General features: G+C 41.6%; 1 protein-coding gene and 2 long non-coding RNA genes across 3 annotated transcripts; all 3 read right to left on the bottom strand.

Moving 5' to 3' along the window:
* Positions 1-13,799: 13,799 nt before the first annotated feature.
* Positions 13,800-19,407, bottom strand: LOC308290725 (protein NLRC3-like). Its single transcript, XM_080732634.1, has 6 exons — positions 18,901-19,407; positions 16,911-18,783; positions 16,506-16,682; positions 15,966-16,133; positions 15,747-15,793; positions 13,800-14,808 (listed from the first exon to the last, which is right to left on the bottom strand). Exons 1-6 carry the CDS (start codon positions 19,298-19,300, stop codon positions 14,210-14,212), a joined length of 3,264 nt encoding a protein of 1,087 aa, XP_080588760.1. The 5' UTR covers positions 19,301-19,407; the 3' UTR covers positions 13,800-14,209.
* Positions 19,408-19,576: 169 nt separating this feature from the next.
* Positions 19,577-20,952, bottom strand: LOC308291616. The gene is made up of 3 exons (XR_013962346.1): positions 20,733-20,952; positions 19,864-20,517; positions 19,577-19,659 (listed from the first exon to the last, which is right to left on the bottom strand). It is a non-coding gene; the product is annotated as an uncharacterized lncRNA (long non-coding RNA).
* A 235-nt stretch (positions 20,953-21,187) lies between these two features.
* Positions 21,188-23,903, bottom strand: LOC308290599. The gene is made up of 4 exons (XR_013962305.1): positions 23,406-23,903; positions 22,515-23,204; positions 21,624-22,313; positions 21,188-21,422 (listed from the first exon to the last, which is right to left on the bottom strand). It is a non-coding gene; the product is annotated as an uncharacterized lncRNA (long non-coding RNA).
* Between the last annotated feature and the right edge of the window lie 566 nt (positions 23,904-24,469).

Raw genomic sequence — 24,469 nt, 5'->3', positions numbered from 1 at the left:
AACAAAGCCTGATAGCACGCAAAAGCTGCAGCAGGCAAACACTCAGAGATAAGAGATATACGTAAGGTGACAATTTAAAACTGCTGATTAAAATTTTTATATAGGTATTAGGCCTATTTGTATATCCAATTTCTAATGTGTGCACATGTATTTATTAAATCAAGATTTACTACTTCTCTCTGCTTACATATCTTCCTCTCTTTCTCCTGTCAGAGCTAATTTAGTTTCCTTTCCCTCCATCTGGGTCTGAATGGAAAAGACATGGGGTCTTTAAATACAGGCATGCATCATGCACGCACATGTTGTGGTGCTGTGTTGTGTACACGCACACAATACACTGTCACATGCACACACGAATGCCTGCACACAGACAGTATCATGGGTCTCATCATATTGTGTTGCTTGTGTGAAGCGGAAGCCTAGCCTGGCCAACAGGGAGAAATAAATGGGTGAATGCAGCTGTATCACACGCACGCACGCACGCACGCACGCACGCACACACGCACGCGCGCGCGCGCTGAAATAAAAATAAAAATGAGGTTACATAAAACAATAACTACAACTGTAGTGTGCGTTTACAAAACTAACTAGCAAACCCGCTTTGAAAATTGCAGCAATATAATATTATATAGCCATGTAATAGGCCAAAAGTTATCTCAAGAGCACACAACATTCACAAACACAAACCGCACTCTCCACACTTTACAGGCTGTTTTTTGTCACAACTACAAACAGTTACTGACAACATTATTTCAAGTACATTTACAAACACACGTACGCGCTCGTCTGTGAAGGAGGAAGCAGGCTGAATGGGATCCTTGAGGTTGCAATGTTTGATGAATGCTTCAAAAGCTTTGGAACTCTATTCAGGGTTGTGCCGTGTGTGTGTGTGTGTGTGTGTGTGTGTGTGTGTGTGTGTGTGTGTGTGTGTGTGTGTGTGTGTGTGTGTGTGTGTGTGTGTGTGTGTGTGTGTGTGTGTGTGTGTGTATGTGCGCGCGCGCGTGAGTGCGTGCGTGCGTGCGTGTTTGTTTGTGTGTGCATGTGTGCTTATGCTTGTGATTATAGCAGCTAATAAATTACACCCATGAAAAACAGTTGTCAATGAAAGATGGATGGAGATGGATAGGGAAAGAGAGAGAGAATGGAGGGCTGGAATGAGAATGCATTGAAAGGAGATGTCAGGAGCAGTGTGGCAACCAGCACTTCAACACAAGCTGCATCTGGGTCTTCAGCCTAATTCCCGTCCAGGCCTTTGACCAGACCTAAAATAAAACCTGCACAATTAACCATTTAACTGCTTTATGACATTAGTTCCGGGCCCCTGGCGCACAACGCAGCCATGGAGACCTTCTACACAACCACTTCCAACCGCACCCCTCCTCTTCACTCTCTTTTCTCTCATTCATAATCTTTCCTGTTTTCGCTCCATTCATTGTGAGTTCAGTGTTGATCAACGTTGCTGCTAATTGACACCATGTTATGAATGGCTCTCAAATTGCATTTACCCTCCCCCTCTCTTTCATTCATTCATTCACTCTTTCTCTCACTTTCTCTCTGAAGATACATTTTATTCGAGAGCTCCTTGTCCAGGCTTTAAGTGAATAAATGAGTGTTTGTGCGGTTTTGCTGAATGGAGGTGAGGTACTGTGTGCGTGCGTGCGTGCGTGTGTGCGCGCGTGCGTGTGTGTGTGTGTGTGTGTGTGTGTGTGTGTGTGTGTGTGTGTGTGTGTGTGTGTGTGTGTGTGTGTGTGTGTGTGTGTGTGTGTGAAAGACTGGGTCACAAGGGTTAAAGTTGTTAACCAGAATGACCAACAATTCAGTAGACAGGGTTTGTCGAAGTTGACACATATTGGACTTAAAGATACAAATATCATACATAACAGTATGGTTCTCTGACGATTGAAAAGCCTACAAAACAAGGTTTCCCACAATTTCAATACTTACTCAGTCAAAAATAAATAAATAGGCCTATGTGAATTTTTTTGTCTTTAGCCTGAATGGGGAGGGAGGCGTACACAAACAAACACAGACCAAGAGCAGCTAACCTACACAGTAGTACACACCGCCCATCTAAATATTTCCCTGGACACAAGTAAAACGAGACCGGCTTCAACAAGTGTCCATCCAAAAAGCACTCCACTTTACCAGACACCTCAGGCCCTAGTGTTTCTCATGCTTCCCTGAAGACATGAGAGGAAACTGAGCATCCAGGTTTATTGTCGTACATGCACGGTCTCTCATACACTGCACATTGTCACTGGCACACTGTCATGCATGAGAAAGAGGGAAATCCATGTGCATCCATTCACGGAAGCAGACGTTAAACACACATTCCAGCCATCAGGTTGAATCATACATTATCCCATTAATAACATTTTCTTTCCCTCTGCAAGCCAACAGACGACAGCAGCTCAGAAGCCAACTACGAATCCCCTCAACAGACGGACGCGCACGCACGCACGCACACACGCACGCACGCACGCACGCACACCCCCAGCTAAATACCTCCCTGGACACCAGTAAATCCAGACCAGCTTCAACAAGTGTCCATCCCAAGAGTACTCCACTCCACCCCAGTTCTGTATGGGTCTATATGGACCCCAGATCCACTAATCGCTGCAAGGCTTGCCAGACTTGTCAGGAGACACAGGTTGAGAGAAAGGTATGGTGTTCATGGTGCAGGACTGTGACCAGGATCCAATTCATGCAAAAAGCAGGAAGAGATAGACAGAAAACATTGAAATCCAGCACCTGCCATAGAAATATTGAACAGGTATGTAAGAAATGAGTTTAAGGCAGTGAGAAATGTGTGTATATATTAAAATTCCAGGGGAAATAAATAAATTACTTTTGAAAGAGCTGGCTTTCGTCACACACCTCACCATTGTCTGGCAATTTGTCTCTAGTCAGCGGATTAGCAGATTGTTTGCTGGGCCTTCAGAATGATGAAATGTGATCACCTGAGTTTAACCTTTGAATACGAACACTGTCTGATGTCAGGCAAGGCAAGAAAAGTTACAAACATGTTACGTTTCTAAACAGTTCCCCAAAGTGGCAGAGCAAATGATCTGTAGATTCACTACTTCATTCATAAAATAATTAGACTACCTTCACAATGAATGCAATGCATTGTGAGCTTGTAGATCAGATATTTTCAGCAAAACAAAGACAAGAGATATGCTAGTATAGAGCCCAGATGGACACAAGAAAATGTTTAAAAGGTTAATGAATAAAACATCATGTTAATCAATCTGTATAATATGTGAACACAATATAACCAACACATCAGCGGTGGTTGAAGATGGTCTCTAGGCTACTCTACCATTTCTTCACTGTCAGGCAGAAACCTCATATCTCCAAGTTTCAAATGTGTATATTTTTTTGTAAATTAAAGCCCTATACCTACATCATACAAAAGTGTTGCACAAAAACAGAGAAAATGCTCTAAGCTATGGAATGAGAACTCTTCTATATGGTGCCGGCCAGCTTCCATATGAAACCCCAGGAGCAACTCATCACCTCCAATCAGAAACCTTATCTGCCAGCCTGAGGGCCCTGATTGGCTGGAGCAGCCACCACAGAACATTCTGGAAGGATTCAGAACCCTCAAAACAAATAATTCAGTTTCATAGATCAAACTTCACATATTTGCTGTAGTATTAACACATCTTCAGCCCATTTGATACTGCAGTTATTTAGGCTGAGGGTAGGGGTAGGGGTAGGGTTAGGAGTAGCCGCAAATTGCAACACTAGATTTTTTTATAATGGGATGAATCTAGGGTTGCAATACCTCCCATAGGCAGCCGATGCATGAAAACAGTTTTTTGCTAACTGATTGTATTAAACGACTTCAAACTCACCAATATTGTAGCTCTATGGAAAGCTTGGAATTTACTCTTGCTAACTGCAAAGTGTTTGTTTCAGAAAAATCCACAGTAGACATGTTAGGAGCTACTTTCTATCCAAGAAATTTGGTTCAGGTGATCATTTTTTCTAAGTCCCGGAGTTTGGAAGCGCTCGTGGAAAATCCCTCAACGGTCCTGTGACCACCTGGTTCTAAATGTCACATTATGCAGGTGGCAGCGGTACATGGCGTTATAGAAGACGAGCGCTTCCGAAGTTCAGCACTTAGAAAATAAACCATGTCTGCTCGGATTTCTTGACAGAAAATAAATCATAACAATTCTTCGGTGGATTTTTCAGAAACAAACACTTTGCAGTTAGCAAGAGTAAATTCCAAGCTTTCCATAGAGCTACAATATTGGTGAGTTTGAAGTCGTTTAATACAATCAGTTAGCAAAAAACTGTTTTCATGCATCGGCTGCCTATGGGAGGTAGGCTATTGCAACCCTAGATTCGGCCATTATAAAAAAAATCTAGTGTTGCAATTTGCGGCTAGGTTAGGAGATTCACAATAAAAGCAGTGAACAATAGTCATCAATGAATCCATGATCATGATTGTATTCCATAAGAAATGGAAACTATAGCCATTGGGTGCAGGCATCAATGTTTCCTTATCACCATTTAATTCAAACAAAACACTGCCAACCATGAGCAAGACCCTAGTTGCTCCCGGTGAGCAGGTGCACAATCTCTATAAAGCGCTATATATAAATGCACTGTTAATTTACTAGAGCGCTACAGGGCCACATATACTGTAGTACTATCGGTAACACTTTTGAATCAGTAAAGTTGACAACATTGATAGAGTCATCTCTCGCAAACATGAAAAAGGTTACATCCAACTGCAATGCACACAAGAACAGTATGTGAACGTTGTCTTACCTTCTATCTCTTGTGGTGGGATTCCAGTCAGCTTGAAACTCCCATCATAATAATAATCCACTGACAGGTGATATCAAAGCCCAGCAGCATGTGCTGGGCAGAGTAAATAACTTCCATGATCCTTTCCTGCCAGGAAGTTACAGGATGTGTAGTGTTTATACTAATGAGCTAACTACACTATAGAACTTGTAGTGGAATTCTTACGTACATTGTTTTACTATTTCAGTGAATTAATGCTGTCTTTATTAGCAACACAACTGTCTGGATGTTGTTGGCACTGACTTATGACATCATCAGGTCATGACCTTCAGTTAGGGACCGTGGCACAATTATTTTTCCCCACTCTCCTCTCTTTTCTGTCTTCTCCCCTCTGCAAACATTCTATGACATGGCTCTATTGTGTAAAAAAAAAGGGGGGGGGGGAGAAAGAAAGAAAAAATAAGGAATTAGTCAATGGTTTACTCTGCTATTTCCTCTCCTAAGAAAATAACCAAGGCAGCCTCCTGGTTCCCTAAACCCTTCTTTATCTACAGCTACTGGCGCCCAGGACCACTCAAACACAGCTTATCACACATTCTTATCATACACACACATACCAATTAAGGCAAACACTTAAACATACACATTAAAGCTCTGTTGCTCGTTGACCATGTGGACTTTGAGATAAACTGGGATACTCTCCACCTATAAGCAGTGTGCTGGTAGACACCTCTGGAACAGGGACGGACTGTGGACTGGGCCAATGGGCTAGTGCCCATGCATGCAGGTGCCCTTGATTACCAGGGACCCATTATCAGTTTACTATAGGTTAGCTCTCAAATGATTTGGGTCCCCCAAACAAAAGGACAAAGGACTCTCCTACTGTATGCTCTTTCCAGAAGATATGGACTAGAATACTGCTTGATTATATTAATTGTTTCAGGTGGCAACTACTGGTCTTATATTCTCTCAAAATATGTTCTGAATATGTGTGCTGTAGGAAATGCTTTTCATGCTTTATTTCAATTAATAATTTCCTATATATAGTATTATAGTTATTTTCCCCACACACCCCTGTGAAAAAGAATTACTGATATTGGAAACCTAAACCTTCTATCGAAAAAGGGATATCATATTTCATGTTATATAAATACTGTACATATTTTGCTGTATGCTAAAATGTATAGACTTGCTTTCTTGAACACTTTCACACCTGAGCAGTGGGTTTGCTTGTGCTGAACTGCCCGTTCTTCTAGTGGGCTTTCTGTAGGAGTGGAGGGGGTCTAACAGATAATTGGCCCAATGGCCTCCACATGCTCCCCTGCTCTAGCCTGGCATGGCCAGCCCAGACTAATAGCATGAGCTTCTTCTCTTTTTTGAGCGGTGGTTACACCGTCTCCTATACGTGGCCGTGTGTGTATGCGTCCGTCCGTGTGTGTGTGTCTGTATGTAGCCTGCAGGCCTGCAGTACCTTTTATGACCACACATGTTAAGGGAGGGGCGCTGTTGTTCAGGCCAGGCCAGACCAGGCACACACACACACACGCACACACACACACACACACACAGGGGGGAAGGGGGGGGGGGGGGGGGGGGGGTAAACCACCGCTCAGTTCACACAGGTGTGTTTTTTTTATTTAATTTATTTTTTGCTCTGGCAGATTTTTCTGGTTTCCAGGCTATCCTTGCTCTGGATTGAATAACAAACAGCTTGTCTGGCATCAGGTGCCACTATAGATTTCTCATCCCCTTAGCGTTTTTGCATGTCTCTCTATATACTTATCTCATTATACTGCAATCCCCGGTGTTAATTTCAACATTCTCAGTGGATAAATTAACACTGTGTAAACTGCATGTCTACCAGAACTAACTGATATTGCAGTGGTTCTTAACCTGTGGGTCGGACTCGGGACCCCCAGGGGGGTCCCCAAATTATTTTGGGGGGTCTCCAGATGATTAACTTAATGTTCAACACTGTTTTCTCTCTCAACAGTAAACAAACCAACATAAAGTTTAAGTGTATAGCACATTTCTAAAGTGACAATGTAAGAACTTTTTAATACCTCTGAAATGACAAATTAAACATTGGCCAAATTGTCAAATATTAGAGGCAGAAATTGTGAAATAAAGCCGATCTACATGCTCACAACGCCTCGCGTGAACCGTGTTATACGAAATGTAATGCCTCAAATGTTAGTGCTCGACAGGGTGGGGGGGTCCCCAGTTAAAATATGATTATTTTGGGGGTCACGGCCTGAAAAGATTGAGAACCACTGTGATATTGGCACTCAGACTGTCTCTCTTGCAAGGCCTCTGAGTGTTACACATAGCTGAAGTCACCACTAACCTTCAACTTGCATCCAGTTTTGTCCAAATTCATTATGGGTTATAGGGGCAGCAATGCAGCGGTAGTCCAGTTTCTGTGTCTTTCTCATTCAACTCACAAACACTTGCGTGCTGTCAGCAGCCTGTTCACAATAGGAAATACATACACCCAGACCACCATCTATTTTTTTGCATTTCACACAATACACATGAGGGGCGAACTGTTGCTCAATTCGAAGTAAAGGAGTGTGTGCACGCGTGTGTGCGTATGCTGTCCCCAGGTGCTTAGAAGGGGTTTGAGTGTCTAAATGTTTCCAGTGGAAGAATTTAACCTGTGAACTCAGTAGAAAAATACCCTTCATTCATCAATAAGGGAGCGGACACACATGCACACACACGCACGTACACACACACACACACACACACACACACACACACACACACACACACACACACTAAGAGCAATGTAACATAAACAATTACATAATATGCTTATGTATGTACAAAGAACACAACACACATTGAGGTACACAGAGGATAAAACAAACAGTCTACACTATCATTTAAGTAAATATCGCGCACGCGTGCGTACGTACACACACACACACACACACACACACACACACACACACACACACACACACACACACACACACACACACACACACACACACACACACACACACACACACACACACACACACACACACACACACGTTGGTGTAATGATTCATATGGAGCTGGCTGCCGATGACATGCTCATTCCCCAGAAGGCCGTGCCCCAACTTTTGACCCCTCCAGTGGCAGGAAGCGTCAGTTTAGCCCTCCCTCTGAGACGTGTTGCATGTGCACTCATCAGTCTGTCTCTCTTCCCTTTGTCTTTTTTATCCCTCTCATCCTCTCCATCCATTAGGGTTGCCAAGCGTCCTTTGAATATGGAATCGTCCATTATTTGGAAACCAAAAGACGTGTCCCTTATTGCAGTGGTTCTCAACCTGTGGGTTTATTGTGGGGGGTCCACAGATGATTAGCTTAATGTGCAACATTGTTTTCTCACTCAACAGTAAACAAACCAACATAAAGTTTAAGTGTATAGAGGGTCTCTGCACATTTCTAAAGTGACAATTTAAGGACTTTTTAATACCTCTAATATGACAAATAATACACTGGCCAAATTGTCAATTATTAGAGCTATTTTCACAATAGAACCGTGTCATACAAAATGTAATGCCTCAACTCTCAGGGTTGGGGGGGGGGGGGGTCCCAACCCACTTTTTATTTTATTTTTGAGCTCATATACTGCATGTACAGTACACACTATAATACAGGTTGTAATAATATACAAAAACTGTACATATTTAGTGAGATTTCTTTCCTTTTCTAGGTGTTCCTTATTTTTTTTAGAAAGGGTTTTTGAATTTGAGGTAGTTGGCAACCCTACCATCCATCCATATGCCTCTTCACATCAAAGGGAATGATGTGGGGAGGGACATGAAGTATAGAAACGGAAAGAACCCCATATTCCTTCCTATACACTTCCCCTTCCAGCTTCTCTTCATTCTCCCATCTTTTCTCTCATTTCCCTCCCTCCCTCATCTGTGTGTTCAGGGGGACTGAAAGTCCATTAATGAAAAGTAGACTGAATAAATAAACACTCCTGTACATGCAGCTCTTCCTGTCAAATACACACACATGCATGTGTGCATATACGCACGCACACACACACACACAGCAGACACGCACGCACGCATGCACACAGCAGGCACGCACGCACGCGCACATTTGTACTTTTGTGAACGTGTAGTGACATTACTGGTGTTTTTTGTGGCCTTAACTCTGACAGACAGACAGACTCTCTCTCTCTCTCTCTCCCTCTCTCTCTCCAGACCTGAGACTCTCACCACCTCCTCTTACAAAACTCTTGACTGCTGAAAGGAAATGTCAATTGTGTGCGTTGGCAAAATATTCTCACTTACGTATTTTCCTTCCATACAGTTGACAACATCTCGTCGATGTAAAGACAACTGGCGGAGGAGAGCGGGAGCAGGAGAGAAAGGGACAAAGGAGGGAGGAGAGATGTAGAGAAGGGGGGAAGGAAAGAGAGGAAGGTTCAGAAACAGGGAGAAGCAGAGAGAATGAAGAGAGACAGGAATGCAGACAAAAATATACATAGAAGAGGCTACAGACAGTGTGTGCGCTTAGCCTACATTACGTGTGCGTGCGTGTGTGTGTTTGTGTGTGCGCGTGCTTCAAGGGTTAAGTCATTACCCTATAACCTTTCATCACCTTAACTGATGATTCAAGTTTGTTGCTGTGAGAGAGAAAGTCCACTTTTCCTTCAATAGGGGTGTGAAGCATATCCACCCCCACTACTTAGCTCTAATGGACTCATCCATTACAGCCATACGAAAACACACAGCTTAAGTGGTACAACATTAGCAACAAGGGCCTGCTCAAGTATCTGTGTGTCCATGCATGCGTACATGTGTGTGTGTACCAACTGACTGTCAAAGTGATGGATGAGTGTGTGCCAAATGCCAACATGCTTGCACACCTGAGTGTGTGTGTGCGTGTGTGTGTGCACGTGTGTGTGTGTGTGTGTGTGTGTGTGTGTGTGTGTATGTGTGTGACGGTACAACAGAGATGAATGTGACGCTATCCACCAAGTCCAGTTGTTTCCTGTCTTAATGACCTAGTATGACTATGTAAGCGTTTTCTTTTCTTTTTTTTTTGGTTACATGGACCTGTCAGGCTATGTACAACACCATCTTCCTGTAGGGGTTTGCCAGGCCTGTAGGCTATGGACACATGCATACAATCACCACTATGTCTACAACCTTACCTTAATGTTAACTTACCACCATTTCAACACATCCATCGCCTTGACAGCCCAACTCATGTGTCTCTCTCTTTCTTGTATTCTTAAATCTATTAAGTGTGTTTTGCGTGGGTGACAGGCCATACAGGGATTCAGGTAAAGAACAGATACTAGGTTGTAGCAGGGAATGGCAAAAGGAGAAAGGGTTCACTCCCAAGACAGTGGAGGAGGATACACGGAAACATGCAAGAAGAAGAAGTGGTTAAAGTTACAAAACCGAGATTGTGTTTGTGATGTGTGATATACTGTTAAATCCTAGAAACTGTGGAATATGTATTGATGTTAGGGGTTTAGGGAGAAGAAAGCTCTCATGTATGACACATCTTGGGGATCAACTCCTTCAGTTCAGCAGATCTACTCTGCCTTGAGGAGGAGGAGGAAGAAGATGAAATTGGTCAGAATTGGTGCTGTAAATCATGGGAAGTGAATGATAGTGGAATTTGTGCAGGCTTACACCGGGCAACTGTAGCCGGGGCGATGACGCCACTGCTGTGCATGGACCATTGGAACCCGAAGCAGCTGGAGGCTCGCATGGAGGCTCAGCTTGCCAGAAGCATGGAGAAAATGTATTGCTTTCTTGTGGGGAGGCCACTGGAGAAACTTTCAACAGTCCAGTTTGAAATATGTTTATCAAGAGAGTAGTCTAGAGTAGGTATTTCTCCATGTCCGTAGCCGAGGACCTAGGGCAGGCACTCAGCTGACAGCCGGGAAAAAGTGGAGACGTCACCGAAACAAATTTCATGGGGAAAGCATATGGGATGTAGATTTAGACTATGGACTTTAGATGGCATCTTGTTGGAGTGTAGAGAACAGCAGAGTGTTCCAGAAGAGGTGAAGGCTGCCAGAAAATCTTGTGAGCTTAGTGCGTTTGAGCACTGAGCAGTACGAGGTACTGAAGCACACCGACTGGTGGGCTCAGCCACTGGTTCTCAACGTCAGGTCGGGGACCCCCAGGGTGTTCAAAGAGTAAGAGTGTTCAAATGGAACCAATAGGTTATATTTGTACACTCTAAGTTAAATTACATTTAACTCTGAGAGTAAATTGACAAAAATGTTTTCAGCTTAAGCATTTGTCAGCTTATAGATTGTCTATTTTCAGTGAAGATATTTGGGGTAGAGGGAAAAAAGGACGGAGAAAAATATACAGACCCCTGAGGGCCACCAGTCAACAAAGTATATTTAAAATGATTAAGAAACGAGGGTATGGATATACCTTACCAAGTATCCTGGTTTCGCCCACAGAAATCTAGCTTTCTCTTTATCGCTTTACATGGAAAAGGAAACCAAGTTTAGGCTACAGTATGTGATGTTTCTGAAATCAGAGTGTACTGCCAAATGTTGGAATAACCAGGTTACTAAGGCACATGTAAACACACAAGAATTATCATTTGGTGGACACGCACGCACGCACGCACGCACGCGCGTGCACACACACACACACACACACACACACACACACACACACACACACACACACACACACACACACACACACACACACACACACACACACACACACACACCAAACGACACAAACACTAACACAAAGTCTGAAACCTGCCTCCACATGCATGGCCCTCTTTTACACGCATCACAAACATTTGCTATTGATGTTGCACAATGGCAAACAACACAGCCCCCATTTGCATTTTGTTTTCCGTTTCGTTTCCTCGTTCCACATTCTCATGCATATACGTATAAACCAATGCACTTCTCTGTAACAATTTCCAAAAGGACAGTTTGTAAACACACAATATGAGTTGATGGGTTAAGTTTGATGAATTATAAGTTTGGTTTCATCATAAATAGCAACAAGAAAAAGGGGGTAAAATAATTGACTACTCTAAATTAAAAAAGATGGAACAAATAAACAGGTTTTTGTCTTTCATGTCCTTTTTTATTCATTAATACCTTTCTCCCCTTACATTTTTAAAATGGCTTTAAAATAATTGACTAACTTCTCTAGTCCTCTCCCTTCCATTCATTCCATAATTCTCCCCAACCCATTTCTTATCCCCTCATCTACATTCTGTACAATCACTTCTCCCCCCGACAGAGAGGGGGAGAGAGAGAGAGAGAGAGAGAGAGAGAGAGAGAGAGAGAGGGAGAGTGAAGGAGAGGTGTAGAAAGAGAAGAAGAAAAAGAACATGGTTGAGAGGGGAGGTTGGGGGGTTATGATGAATAAAGGGAAAGGAGGTAAAAGACATAGAGGGGGTGGAGTGAGGAAATCTACCGGCGGGGCGGGTATATGAGGGATTGAAAAGCAGTGGGGAGCAGTATCAGATCACTGGGAGATACTAGAGAGACCAGGGGAGAGAAATCAAAACTGAGCTAAATATCTCCCTCTCACACCTCACTTTGAGCCAACTTTGATTTCATGTCAATATAAAAATGTATAGGCTTAATTACATTCCCCTCTCTCAGAGTGTTGGGTTGCCTTGCTGTGGGTAAGATTTAATTTAAGCATTTTAATGCTTAATTTCAGATAGGGCAAAGTAGATAGAAATCCAATGGCAGAGAGGGGAGATCATGCAAGACGAGCTTAGGGGTCGGATTTGAACCTGCGTCCTTGTGAAATATGGATGATTCTGGCCGACAGCTATATGTTCTGAGCACTAACTGGCAGAGCCACCATGCACCCTGGGTTCTTCATTTCACCCGCTTGCTGTGTGTGAACTCTGACCCCTCTGTGTGGGTCTGCCTTCAGAAGTACAGTTCTGTTTTGTCTGACCTTTTGATCTGTGACCTGCAGTCTGAGGGCTGTGACCTTATGAAGTAGCAACAGATGATCAACAGAGAAGTGGCTTTAAAACCCACAGCACAGATGTGATTGGAATCTTTATCTGCTATTATTTCCCAGAACTGCCAAGTACCATAAGAGCTTTCCTTATGTGTTGCAAGTGAATGCATTTGAGCCTTGAGATTTTGTTCAATTGTTACATAAATACTTTGAATGAACATACTCCCTTATTTGAATGCAACTTAGTCTGTTTTTAATCTTCTGTGAACAGTTGAGTGATGTCAACTTCATTCCCCCATCCCTCAGTCTGTGCTGCCCTCTAGTGGTGTACTTTCTAAACACATGGTTTAGAAAGTAACTATGCCTCTTGACAGTCACATACCTACTTAGTTCTTAGTTCCTCCTAGTTTTAATTTGATCTCTTCTCTAAAATTAAAACTACCTGTGGAAAATGTAAATATTTTAATGTTTAACATGACAGTTCATTCATTTACAAAACTTTAATTGGTACGTTTTACTCAGACCTTCATCAGGCATCGCACCTGTCCCTCTCGTAGGTTTGCTAAATGACATTTTTCTTCAGGGTATATGCCCCCCGAAACATTATGCTCCTACTCTTACTGTCACATATACAATTAAATAATGCAGCAAAACAAATGAAATGTTTATAAACCGTTAGCCTCATAGGATAATCAAACAGTTTATTTTTTATTTTCTTCTTTCCTGAAAACCTTCAAAATATGACATAGGCAATTATGTTATCAGTCTAATGATATGTTGAACACGGTTGAATGAGGTTCATTGTGCAGGGTTTACACTTGTGGACCAGATAACAAGTGCAATAACACCAAAAGAGGAATAACTACAGAATGAACAGACAGGCATCAGCTGTTGCTGGAACTCAGATCAAGAACATCTGAGCAGGTTAATTCAATCACTCATTATAAAGTAATAAGAGTAAGAGTAAGAATAAGAGTTCATAGTCCATATATGGACTATGGACTATATGGATATATATATATATTGAGAGCAGAGCTACATTGTCATGTTATGTCAACAATAAAAATAGGTACAAGTAGCCTGAGAGCCCACCTGGTGCAGTGATATTCACCTCCTCCTCAACCAGCAACATCCCATGCATTACATATATTTTTGTTGAAAACAATCATCCTATTTCCTCACTAAGACATATCAGTATTGAAAATATTTCATGTAAACTGGATGTTAGGAGGTGGTGGTAACATTATTGGATTGGCCGTCTGAAAACATTCGCACCTTGTGGATTAAATGTTGATTATGACTTAAAATACTTTGTATAACCAGATTAAGTTGTCTATGGTGTTCATTTACTGTAGGACTGAATGGGAAGAATGGGAAATTAACCATTGACATTTCTGGATGTGGATTTTTGTAGTGCCTTCGTGTTGATATGAGGTACACTAAGCAATTCCTGTGGGTTACATTTATTTTGATTGGCGGAAGCACCTGAAACCCTTCGACATTTAGGTACTGATCACATGGGAGTCATCTCCACACACCTGACACAGAGACACTGAGCCCTTCTTAAACCAGAACCCAGGGTAGAGGGGTTCGGTGAACTGGGCCTGGAAGGTGTGTATGTGGGTCAGTGTTCCTTCGGACACACTGTAATACTCCAGAGTACCACCTTCCCAGTCCAGGAACACTGCTATTTTTTGGGAAGGGTCAGATTCCACAACAGTAGTCTCTTTATCATGCCTGGCAATGTATTCCCTGGATTTATCAGACTTGGGTTTATTGGAGGTAAATTTGGATTTTTCTTCAGAGCAGATCAGACTCCAAGACGCGTCATTGGATCCGAGTCCACCGCTACTGTCCCAATACCTGTTGACTCTTCGGTAGGCCACAGCAATACCGACTGCTCCCTTCAACTCCACCTCCCAGTAGCAGCGTTCTGTCAGACCCTGTTCACACAGCACCTGTGTCCTTCTAAACCTGTCTGGGTGGTCAGGATACTGAACCTTCTCTTCCACCTTCGTCTTCCGTCTTGCCTTCCTGTTCCCTTCAGACAGGATGAGCTTCTGGCTCGCTGTGTTAATGTCCAGTATGAGATCAACAGCATCTGATGAGGACATTACACATACAAAACATTGCAGAACTTACAATGGTTATTATTATTATTCTAGCTTATTAAACAGGGCATTAGGCTATGGCAAACAAAGCATTGCAACTAGCAGTATAATATTTGATCATATTAAGATACAATTAGGGATGTGAACAATATGGCGACTCAACGACTTTCAACTTGTGCTCCAGTGGTTTTCTATGTCTGACCTGTTATATTAAATTATGCAATGCAATATTGTGAGCATTGTGAATATTTGTTGTACAGTATAAATCAGACGTTATGAAATGTTACCTATGATAATGGCAAAGAAAGGTAGTGGATAAAACACAGACTGTTCAAGCACTGTGCATCACATTTACTTAACTATAACAGGAAAACATACAATATGATGGCCCGTTTATCAAGACAACAGCCTTCTGTCTGATAATAGCGCAAGGATAGAGTTGTGTAGGAAAGCAACTGCTTACCGCATCATTAAACAGTCTCCTGCAGATTCATAGTTCATACAGGATAAACGCCATAACTAAACCTAAAACCTCTGTAGCCCTATGCAGTCGTGGAGGATGCAGGATTGTGCATATGATTGAAGTTCTCGCTGACCTTTTCAGCCACACAGTAACTAATGTTTCTTTTTTGTGTCTTTTTTACATTAGAGCTTTAATGCAAATTCTGAACATGATGGCAGCATTAACAATTGCAAAAAATAAAATTTGTCAATAAATGCCTCTGACTTGTTGACTAGCACCATGCAATAGGATGCTGTACATGTGTTGCTGCCTTTAGAATTGCCTGAAAAGAAGGCACCTTTGAAGGTAGCAATTTCAGCTGATGCCAATTTGGGACGGATATTCTACATCTGAATTCTGCCTCTACAATCATAGAACCAAATTAAGTAAGCAATAACAAAAATACAATATCTGTAGAGAACTTACACTTCAACCAGCCTGGTTTTAACCGATGCTCGCCACCATGGTCCAATCTGTACAAAATGCACATGTGTTACTATAAGACACACACACACACACACGCACACACACGCGCACACACGCACACGCGCACACACACACACACACACACACACACACACACACACACACACACACACACACACAGATATCCATAATGTACATACAATATACACTGGATTGTACCTGAGTATCTCTAGGGCTGACGATTCGTCATTTTTGATAGCAGTGAGAACTCCTGAGTCTCCTGGATGATTGTAGCTCAGATCCAGCTCTGTCAAGTGATTGGGGTTGGACGTCAGAGCAGAACCCAGGAAGCTGCAGCCTTTCTCTGTCACCTGACAACCTGAAATCCTGTAGATCACACACACACACACACACACACACACACACACACACACACACACACACACACACACACACACACACACACACACACACACACACACACACACACGCACGCACACGCACACACACACACAGAGGACAAACTAAATTAAAACAGCTTTTGAATCCTATTATTCTATACTTAGCAGTCTTATATACTTAGCAGTCTTAAAAGTGCATAATCAAATTGTTTCATGCTGTTATTACTTGACTGTTGACTGTAAAATACCTGTAATAAACGTTGCAAAAATGTAAGTAGGACTACAAAATGTAAGTAGGTCTGAATCAGAACTATTAGCATAATGTCTGACATTTAAATGTAACAAATAGGCTACTAACTTCAGTATCTTCAGTTTACATTGTGGCATCCTCAGGCCTTCCGAGAGCTCTTTGATGCCTACATCCAACAGGTCATTGTCACTCAGGTTCAGCTCTGTCAGATTGGCAGAACTAGAGCTGAGAATTGAAGATGCAAGACCTTTGCAAGATTCCTGAGAGAGGTCACACCGACTCAGCCTGTGAAAACATGAATGAAATCAGCATAGTAGAAATACAGGCCAAAACTGTTCCTTGTTGAATTTATCATTGTTTTATTTAGTTTTGAACTTGAGACTAATAAACAGCAATCATCAAAACCGGTTTTCTTAGCAGAAAATCAGAATTGTCCGAAGCAGAAATTAATATCTTTAGCTAACTCTGACTTTGACTGCCAGAGCAAGCAAAATAATATTGGGAATTACTTACAAAGCAGTTTTGGCGAATTTGACTACTGGGAGCATCCCCAGAAGAACGTGCTCTGATTTCAAGTACTTTTTCAGATCAAACACCTCCAGATTCTCATCTGACATCAGCAACACATATGTCATAGCTGACCACTGTGAAGAGGAGAAATCTTTAAAAGGGGCGCTGTCTGATGACAAGTACTTCTTGATCTCCTCCACGAGAGAATGGTCACCCAGCTCATTCAGGCAGTGGAACAGGTTGATGCTTCGATCTGCATTGAGCATCCCCTTGATCTTCTCCTTGATGTATGCAATTATTTCGAGCTTGGCTTTGCGTCTATGTGATTTCCTTTCTACGGTCAGCTTTAGGAGACCATGCAGAAGTTTCTGATTGGTTTCCAGTAAGAAGCCGAGGAGAAAGCGTAGAAACAGGTCCCAGTCTCCGTTACTGCTGTCTAAAGCTTTGTCCACGGCGCACTTGTAGAACGTAGATGCAGGTTGGTCACTTTTTCTGTAGGAATCCCTGTTGCTGAATTTGAGAAAGCGATAAAGAGCAGCCAGAAACTCCTGAATGCTCAGATGGACAAAGGAGTACATCTTCCTTGGGAACAGATCATCGTCTCGTGATATCTGTGTAAATAAGCCAGAATAGACGACAGCTTCTGTGATGTCTATGCCTCGACTTGTCAGATCTTGTTCAACGAAGACCAGGTTGCCTTTTTCCAGTTCTTCGAAGGCCAGTTTGCCGAGGGCAAGAACAAGGTCCTTGTTCTCTGAATTCCAGCATGAATCTGGGTCATCTATTTCATCCAGCTGATCTGATACAGTTGACTTAAATGACCCATCAGAGTCGTCTGAATCATGTGACTTGTCTGGCTCATCTGTCTTGGATGTGTCATTTGTCTTATGATACTTCACATTACCCTGTCTGCACTGTAGCACAAGAAAGTGTATTAACATGTCAGTCAGTGTCTTGGGAATCTCTCCTTGTTTTGTGCTCTCTCTGTTCTCATCTGTGCTCAGCATGTCTTCCAGAACTGTAGCAGTGATCCAACAGAAGACTGGGATGTGGCACAGGATGTGAAGGCTCCTTGATTTCGTGAGATGTGAGATTATCTTGTTGGCAAGCTCTTTGTCACTGAATCTCTTCCTGAAATACTCCTCCTTCTGTGGGTCATTGAATCCTCGTACCTCAGTTACAAGATCTATATGTTCAGGAGGGATACGACTGGACGCTGCGGGTCGAGAGGTGATCCAGAGGCGAGCGGTGGAAAGCAGATTGCCCTGGATCAAGTTTACCAGGAGAACATTCACAGAGGTTTTCTCTCTGACGTCTTTGCAGATGTCACTGTTGAAGTTGAGATCGTGCTTCCACTCATCAAGCCCATCCAAGACAAGCAAGATTTTGTACTTGTCATAGTTGTCGATTTCTGATGTCTTCATTTCTGGGAAGAACTCATGAATAAGTCCCTCAAGACTGTATTGTTCCTCTTTTTTTAAATTCAGCTCTCGAAAAAGGAATGGGAATGTGTAGTATGTCTCCTGGTTGGATTTTTCTTCAGCCCAGTCCAGCATGTACTTCTGTGAAGCAATTGTTTTTCCTATGCCTGCTACTCCATTTGTCAGCACGGTCCGGATTTCTTTTCCAGATCTGGGCTTGAAGATGTTAAAGTACAAGATGGGTGTTTCTTCTGGTTTGAATGCTGCTCCTTCAATCTGCCTGACCTCATTCTGATGATTGACATCTCCAGTCCCTCCTTCAATGATGTAGAGGTCTGTGTAGATCTCATTCAGAAGGGCCGAATTGGTGTGCTTAAAAAGACCCTCAAATACCCTGCGAAATCGCTCGGTCAGGAAAGATTTCAGTTTCCGCTGACTTGCCACATCAGGCTTCTCTGTTGGAAAATGGCAAAGAACGTACATTTTTAATGTATATTTCAAATAATATTATGCATTGTAGTACAATAAAATATACAATATTGTATTGTATTGGGCTTCATCTATAACCTTACCACGTATTTCAGTGTCTGAATGGTCCCCAGCATCAATTTGGGGAGAAATCTTATGGGCCGCTTCAGGTCGGGAGGTTATCCAGACACGAGCAGATGGCAGCAGATTCCCCTTGATGAGGTTGGTCAGAATCTCATCTACTGGAGCTGGCTCTCTGATATCAGTCAGGTCAGGATTATTGTCAAAGTCAAGAGGAAGTTGACATAGGTCTAAATCTTCAAAGATGAACATCACATCAACTTCTGCATAGTTGGAAATTACAAACATTTTAGTTTGTTCGAAGAAATGGTTGAGAAGTCCCACCAAACTCAGATCCACATCCACAAAATTTAGCGTAGAGAAAGTCAAAGGAAATATAAGTTCTGTGCCTTTGGTTCTATCCTTTCCAGATATGGTCTTCATCAATTTGGCCCATCCACCAGTGTCCTTTTTAGTTTCACCTCTAGCCCACTCTAGGATGGATTTCTGTACCAGAAAGGTTTTACCAATGCCAGCCTCTCCCTTAGTAAGCACTGTTCTGATTGGTCCATTTTTCCCAGGTTGAAACATATCAGAGATTGACATTACCAATCTCTTGTTTGTGGTGGATCGTTCAGTCGGTCCCATCTCATGGTCCTTGCTGAGCTCTTCACTGCTGCTTACTCTTATGATGTGCTCTGTGTTTTTCTGATTAGGATGATTTGGGTCTTCAGTGTGACGGATCTCTTGATTCAACTTCTTCCTTATGCTTGATGACAGCTGCTTTCGACGCTCCAGTGATTCTGAATGAAACAACATACAGTACATCAGTGATAATAAGGAAGAGTGAAAATAATAATGTATGATAAAATAATACCTATGAATAGATACTTTCTTTCTCTTATATGTGGAAAAATGTGCACGTTAATGATTAAGTATTCTGTAATTTTTTTATGTGAATTATAAAAACATGTTATAAAGATTTTATTGCGCAACTGGAAACATACCTCGACACTCTGTGACAGTATCAATGTACTGAAGAGGAATCTTGTCAGTTGCTGCAGGTCTGGAGATGATCCAGAGACGGGCAGATGGAAGCAGATTCCCCTTGATGAGGTTGGTCAGTAACATATCCATTGAGGCTGGCTCTCTGATGTCAGTCAAGACAGGATTGTTGAAGTTCAGAGGAAGTTTACACTGTTCTAAACCATCCAATATGAATGTTAAGTTATACTTGTCATAGTGGGACACTCCTGATTGTTCAGCATCCTCAAAGAAATGATGAAGTAGTGCAATGAAGCTTTGGTCTTTGTCAGCTCTAGCATTCAGCTCTGCAAATTTGAGTGGAAATAAGAGCTCTGTTTCTTTGTTGGATTCTTCGTTTGCCCAGTCCAACATGAACTTTTGTGTTTGGAAGGTTTTACCAATGCTAGCCACTCCTTTTGTGAGCAATGTTCTGATCATCTTTGGCCTTGTGCGTTCAAATAGTTTTGTGGCTGTTGTTTGAATCAGTCCATCTTTACAGTCATTGTTGGCTTCTTCCTTTTCTGCTTCTAGGATTTGGAGATGTGTGTCAATCTCATTTCCAGCCAATTGGTGTTTAAGCAGATCCAGGATTCTCATTCTCTGATTTGATGCAAGTTTGACCTGAAGGTGCTTATCTAAATGAATAGAAAACATACCAACAAGCAATATTAGAAGACTGTTTCAATTTGTTTCAGTTTAAACTCATACTTGAGTAGTTTTGTGGTTCACTTTGTAATTAACTAACTATGTTAACATTAACAAACTATACAATGAGGAAAATAATAAGGAATATACAGTAATATATTCTGATTTCTGTTTGTTCTGTCTGTATTTGACATCTAAAACATACCTCCACACTCTGTCACAGTATCAATGTACTGTAGAGGAATCCTGTCAGCTGCTGCAGGTCTGGAGATGATCCAGAGACAGGCAGAGGGAAGCAGATTCCCCTTGATGAGGTTGGTCAGTAGCACATCCACTGAAGCTTTCTCTGTGATGTCTGTCAACTTGGGATTCTTGTCAAAGTCAAGGGGAGGTCGGCACTGATCCAAATCATCCAAGATGAATGTTACTTTATGCTTTTCATATTGAGGAATTCCTGATTGTTTGGATTCCTTAAAGAAATTATGAAGAAGCTCATTTAAACTTAGATTTTCATCAGTTGAATTCAGCTCCGCAAAATTGAGCGGAAACAGGAAGTCAGTGTCTTGATTCGATTTGCCATTGGCCCAGTCAGACATGAAACGTTGCGCTTGTAATGTTTTGCCAACTCCAGCAATTCCTGTAGTCAAGACTGTTCTGATTTTCTTTCTAAACCGGGATGTGGATTTGAATATTTTGTCATATGTGGTTTGTGATCCTTTTTTCTTGGAAGTGGTTTCACTCTGCCCATCTTCCTGTTCATTGCTTTCTTTTCCCTTTATGTTGTCTGTGATGTAGATCGGTGCCTCGAACAGTTTCTTTGGCATTCTTTTTTCAAACTCCTGGTCCTGGATTCTCTTCTTCAGATGTGATTGGAGACAGTGTCGAAGGTACTCATCTAAATGAATATAAATATACAGTAAATAGGGGATGTTACAATATTTATTTTATGGTATTATTGGAAGGCTGCTTTACACATACAATCAAAATATTGGTCTGTTGAAACGAGGGTTGCATTTTCAGTATTTTTAGCTTCACAGTATATAAAATATTTGGAACAGTAACATATGATGTTATAAGTGCAAAGTTAGAAACATACCTCCACACTCTGTCACAGTATCAATGTACTGTAGAGGAATCTTGTCAGCTGCTGCAGGTCTGGAGATGATCCAGAGACAGGCAGAGGGAAGCAGATTCCCTTTGATAAGGTTGGTCAGCAGCACGTCCACTGAAGCTTTCTCTGTGATGTCTGTCAACTCGCGATTCTTATCAAAGTCAAGGGGAAGTTGGCACTGATCCAAATCATCCAAGATGAATGTTATTTTATGCTTTTCATATTGTGGAATTCCTGATTGTTTGGATTCCTTGAAGAAATTATGAAGAAGCTCATTTAAACTTAGATTTTCATCAGTTGAATTCAGCTCCGCAAAATTGAGTGGAAACAGGAAGTCAGTGTCTTGATTCGATTTGCCATTGGCCCAGTCAGACATGAAACGTTGCGCTTGTAATGTTTTGCCAACTCCAGCATTTCCTGTAGTCAAGACTGTTCTGATTTTCTTTCTAAACCAGGATGTGGATTTGAATATTTTGTCATATGTGGTTTGTGATCCTTTTTTCTTGGAAGTGGTTTCACTCTGCCCATCTTCCTGTTCATTGCTTTCTTTTCCCTTTATGTTGTCTGTGATGTAGATCGGTGCCTCGAACAGTTTCTTTGGCATTCTTTTTTCAAACTCCTGGTCCTGGATTCTCTTCTTCAGATGTGATTGGAGACAGTGTCGAAGGTACTCATCTAAATGAATATAAATATACAGTAAATAGGGGATGTTACAATATTTATTTTATGGTATTATTGGAAGGCTGCTTTACACATACAATCAAAATATTGGTCTGTTGAAACGAGGGTTGCATTTTCAGTATTTTTAGCTTCACAGTATATAAAATATTTGGAACAGTAACATATGATGTTATAAGTGCAAAGTTAGAAACATACCTCCACACTCTGTCACAGTATCAATGTACTGTAGAGGAATCTTGTCAGCTGCTGCAGGTCTGGAGATGATCCAGAGACAGGCAGAGGGAAGCAGATTCCCTTTGATAAGGTTGGTCAGCAGCACGTCCACTGAAGCTTTCTCTGTGATGTCTGTCAACTCGCGATTCTTATCAAAGTCAAGGGGAAGTTGGCACTGATCCAAATCATCCAAGATGAATGTTATTTTATGCTTTTCATATTGTGGAATTCCTGATTGTTTGGATTCCTTGAAGAAATTATGAAGAAGCTCATTTAAACTTAGATTTTCATCAGTTGAATTCAGCTCCGCAAAATTGAGTGGAAACAGGAAGTCAGTGTCTTGATTCGATTTGCCATTGGCCCAGTCAGACATGAAACGTTGCGCTTGTAATGTTTTGCCAACTCCAGCATTTCCTGTAGTCAAGACTGTTCTGATTTTCTTTCTAAACCAGGATGTGGATTTGAATATTTTGTCATATGTGGTTTGTGATCCTTTTTTCTTGGAAGTGGTTTCACTCTGCCCATCTTCCTGTTCATTGCTTTCTTTTCCCTTTATGTTGTCTGTGATGTAGATCGGTGCCTCGAACAGTTTCTTTGGCATTCTTTTTTCAAACTCCTGGTCCTGGATTCTCTTCTTCAGATGTGATTGGAGACAGTGTCGAAGGTACTCATCTAAATGAATATAAATATACAGTAAATAGGGGATGTTACAATATTTATTTTATGGTATTATTGGAAGGCTGCTTTACACATACAATCAAAATATTGGTCTGTTGAAACGAGGGTTGCATTTTCAGTATTTTTAGCTTCACAGTATATAAAATATTTGGAACAGTAACATATGATGTTATAAGTGCAAAGTTAGAAACATACCTCCACACTCTGTCACAGTATCAATGTACTGTAGAGGAATCTTGTCAGCTGCTGCAGGTCTGGAGATGATCCAGAGACAGGCAGAGGGAAGCAGATTCCCTTTGATAAGGTTGGTCAGCAGCACGTCCACTGAAGCTTTCTCTGTGATGTCTGTCAACTCGCGATTCTTATCAAAGTCAAGGGGAAGTTGGCACTGATCCAAATCATCCAAGATGAATGTTATTTTATGCTTTTCATATTGTGGAATTCCTGATTGTTTGGATTCCTTGAAGAAATTATGAAGAAGCTCATTTAAACTTAGATTTTCATCAGTTGAATTCAGCTCCGCAAAATTGAGTGGAAACAGGAAGTCAGTGTCTTGATTCGATTTGCCATTGGCCCAGTCAGACATGAAACGTTGCGCTTGTAATGTTTTGCCAACTCCAGCATTTCCTGTAGTCAAGACTGTTCTGATTTTCTTTCTAAACCAGGATGTGGATTTGAATATTTTGTCATATGTGGTTTGTGATCCTTTTTTCTTGGAAGTGGTTTCACTCTGCCCATCTTCCTGTTCATTGCTTTCTTTTCCCTTTATGTTGTCTGTGATGTAGATCGGTGCCTCGAACAGTTTCTTTGGCATTCTTTTTTCAAACTCCTGGTCCTGGATTCTCTTCTTCAGATGTGATTGGAGACAGTGTTGAATGTACTCATCTAAATGAATATAAATATACAGTAAATAGGGGATGTTACAATATTTATTTTATGGTATTATTGGAAGGCTGCTTTACACATACAATCAAAATATTGGTCTGTTGAAACGAGGGTTGCATTTTCAGTATTTTTAGCTTCACAGTATATAAAATCTTTGGAACAGTAACATATGATGTTATAAGTGCAAAGTTAGAAACATACCTCCACACTCTGTCACAGTATCAATGTACTGTAGAGGAATCTTGTCAGCTGCTGCAGGTCTGGAGATGATCCAGAGACGGGCAGAGGGAAGCAGATTCCCTTTGATGAGGTTGGTCAGTAGCACGTCCACTGAAGCTTTCTCTGTGATGTCTGTCAACTCGCGATTCTTATCA

This window comes from Nannobrachium achirus (assembly GCF_963921795.1).
Source record: "Nannobrachium achirus genome assembly, chromosome: 9".
In the NCBI taxonomy this organism is placed as follows: Eukaryota; Metazoa; Chordata; class Actinopteri; order Myctophiformes; family Myctophidae; genus Nannobrachium; species Nannobrachium achirus.
This window is presented reverse-complemented; position numbering and strand designations above follow the sequence as displayed.

Excerpts from the sequence above, each read along its gene's own strand:
- LOC308290725 (XM_080732634.1), bottom strand. The coding sequence starts at position 19,300 with ATGAAGACCATATCTGGAAAGGATAGAACCAAAGGCACAGAACTTATA. Across the intron at positions 16,134-16,505 it reads TGTAAACTGAAGATACTGAA|GATTTCAGGTTGTCAGGTGA; the intron begins GTTAGTAGCCTA and ends TGTGATCTACAG. Across the intron at positions 15,794-15,965 it reads TCAGCCCTAGAGATACTCAG|ATTGGACCATGGTGGCGAGC; the intron begins GTACAATCCAGT and ends CATTTTGTACAG.